This window comes from Synchiropus splendidus, chromosome 2 (genome assembly GCF_027744825.2).
Source record: "Synchiropus splendidus isolate RoL2022-P1 chromosome 2, RoL_Sspl_1.0, whole genome shotgun sequence".
NCBI classification, from domain to species: Eukaryota; Metazoa; Chordata; class Actinopteri; order Syngnathiformes; family Callionymidae; genus Synchiropus; species Synchiropus splendidus.
This window is the reverse complement of record NC_071335.1, coordinates 8,431,777-8,434,175: the sequence shown is the minus strand read 5'-3', so window position 1 is coordinate 8,434,175 and position 2,399 is coordinate 8,431,777. Positions and strand designations below refer to the sequence as shown.

General features: G+C 47.4%; 1 protein-coding gene and 1 non-coding gene across 3 annotated transcripts; both read left to right on the top strand.

The window, feature by feature from the left end:
• Nucleotides 1–189: 189 nt before the first annotated feature.
• trnar-ucu (transfer RNA arginine (anticodon UCU)) lies at nt 190–281 on the top strand. The gene is given in 2 exon segments: nt 190–226; nt 246–281. It is a non-coding gene; the product is annotated as a tRNA-Arg (tRNA).
• Nucleotides 282–447: 166 nt separating this feature from the next.
• LOC128754552 (fibrinogen-like protein 1) lies at nt 448–2,380 on the top strand. Of its 2 annotated transcripts, none has more exons than XM_053857258.1 (7): nt 448–559; nt 972–1,140; nt 1,217–1,376; nt 1,440–1,537; nt 1,594–1,682; nt 1,857–2,047; nt 2,119–2,380. In XM_053857258.1, the coding sequence occupies exons 1-7, from the start codon at nt 494–496 to the stop codon at nt 2,351–2,353; spliced, it is 1,008 nt and encodes a 335-aa protein (XP_053713233.1). In that variant the 5' UTR covers nt 448–493; the 3' UTR covers nt 2,354–2,380. The 2 variants fall into 2 exon arrangements, with proteins under 2 accessions (XP_053713233.1, XP_053713234.1); XM_053857259.1 differs by lacking the exon at nt 448–559 and adding an exon at nt 591–719.
• Nucleotides 2,381–2,399: the final 19 nt, after the last annotated feature.

Here is a 2,399-nt window from a genome sequence, read left to right as displayed (position 1 = left end):
GTTAGTTTATTGTTAGTTTAGTTAGTGTTAGTTTATTTTTAAATTCATAGATAACGCGCACTACATCCAAAACAAAATGGCTGTTGGCCTCCCCGGGCCACATGTCTTCTGATCCACATCGTCTACATCACACTTCAAATCCACGTCTTTACGTGATAAAAGCCCTGACCTCTGACCACATCAACAGGTGGCTCCGTGGCGCAATGGATAGCGCGTTGGACTTCTAGTCAAGCACTTGAGCAGTGATTCAAAGGTTGTGGGTTCGAGTCCCACCGGAGTCGGTCTTTTGTAGCGGGCAATCTACTTTTACTAACCCTGACCATCGTGACTCTCAGGACCCTCAAGTACATGTAAACGATGATTTGTACGATATATGTTTGATACCAGGATCCCATTTCAGGTTGCATAACAGAAAACAATGTCACGTGCTTATTGTACGAGCAATCCGGGTAAAAGACTATGAGCCGGATGATTTTGAACTGAAGTTAGGAATATGAAGGTTGTGAGTTTCAGACACTCGGATTGTCCGACTACAGTGACACGACGCGTCTCTTTTAAAGTAAGTCTCCACTAGAGGGCGTGTCTAACAACACATCTGTTAAGTAATGATGCGAGTTCGTCGGCTCAGCCTGTAGTCCCGCTGAGCCGTGTCCGTCACATCATCCATCCCGATCATGATGTGGTGGCTTCTGCTTTTTCACCTGGCTGTTTCTATAGCGGTGAGTTATCCCCACACGCTTTCATTTAACTCATTTAGTTCAGTGGTTCTTTGCTGAATTCGAATTTGTGTCATAAATTGTTGATTCCAATGCATGGTGATATTAAAATGCTACTGTGTATCAGCCTGTATGAACGATGTAAATATGAGATTACAACGTCTAATGAATACATCAGTGTGCCTTCCAAGCATGAATCCACACCTGGTTCATTTAGTTGCTTCTGTGCCTTCATGATTCTGCCTCTCTTTCAAGGCTCCACTGCCATGTGAGGAGGAGGTGGTCCGCCTGGAAGCGCAGATCCAAGGCTTGAAGAATGTGATTGATGAGCAACATCGATACATCCTGGAGCTCCACAACAGCCAGTCCCAGCTGCTACAGCAGATACCCAACACTCACCTGGGCCCAGACAACCAGTACAGAGGTAACACAGTCAACACACACTTAAGTGATTCCACCCAGACTCCAGGGCATGAAGCGATAGTCTCATGTGTCCTCAGACTGCTCTGAGGTGTTCGCAGGTGGGAATGTAGCCAGTGGGCTCTACGTGATTCGACCAGATAAATCTCCAACAGCCTTCAGTGTAAACTGTGATATGAACAACGGGGGAGGGTGGACTGTGTTCCAGCGCAGGAGAGACGGCAAGGAGAGCTTTGACAGGTGTGTGTACAGCTGCCTACCAAGCCATGTCATCATGGGAGTTTCTAACACATCTGTATGTAGAGCGTGGGTGGAGTACAAGCATGGTTTTGGAGACATCTTCTCTCCCGATGGAGAGTTCTGGCTCGGCAATGATGCACTTCATCATCTCACCTCTCAAGGTGTGTACCCGCCACAGATTGTGTGTGTGTGTGTGTGTAACAGTTGTTTTCAACAGGAAACTACGACCTGCGGATTGACATGGAAGACTTTGAGGGAAACCAGCGCTTTGCTGAGTACAAAAACTTTAGGGTGGATGATGAAAAGGTAAACACCAACCGCTGACTGCTGTGTTTTCATCACTCTGTCTTCTTTTCCCAAAACACAAGAATATATTTAGACTAGCGGTGCATTGGTGTCCCAGGTATCAGTGTACACACCGCAGGTCCCTTTAAATCGTATCGTCTACAAACCGTTTATTTCCCACACCTCCTGTGACAGGACCAGTACCAGTTACATTTGGGAAAATATGCCGGGAATGCAGGGGACGCAATGGCCTCCACTCCCAGAGACCCAACAATTCTGGGGTTGGATGGAATCAACTTCAGCACCTACGATCATGTGAGCGAGGATGGCACCGATAAGGATGCTCAGTGTATCCGACACAGCAAGTCTGGATGGTGGTTCAGCAGGTAGATTTATTCTCATGGATGTGCTGTAAGTAAACAAATTACCGTCTTGACTCTGTGCTTCTTCCTGGCAGGTGTGACTCTGGTAACCTGAATGGCCACTACTACAAGGGACCTTACCAAGCGATGACTGACGATGGGGTGGTTTGGTACACTTGGCACGGCTGGTGGTACTCAATCAAGTCTGTGGTCATGATGGTGCGAGCAGCTGACATGGAATATCCTCTGCTTGTCAATGCTCCAGCACCGGAAGACTTACATCACAGCAAAACACCAGGTGGCGCCAGCGATCACCCCACTGGCCACTGACATCACAACAGCTTTTCTGTCAGCAATTGCGACACTGATGAATAAA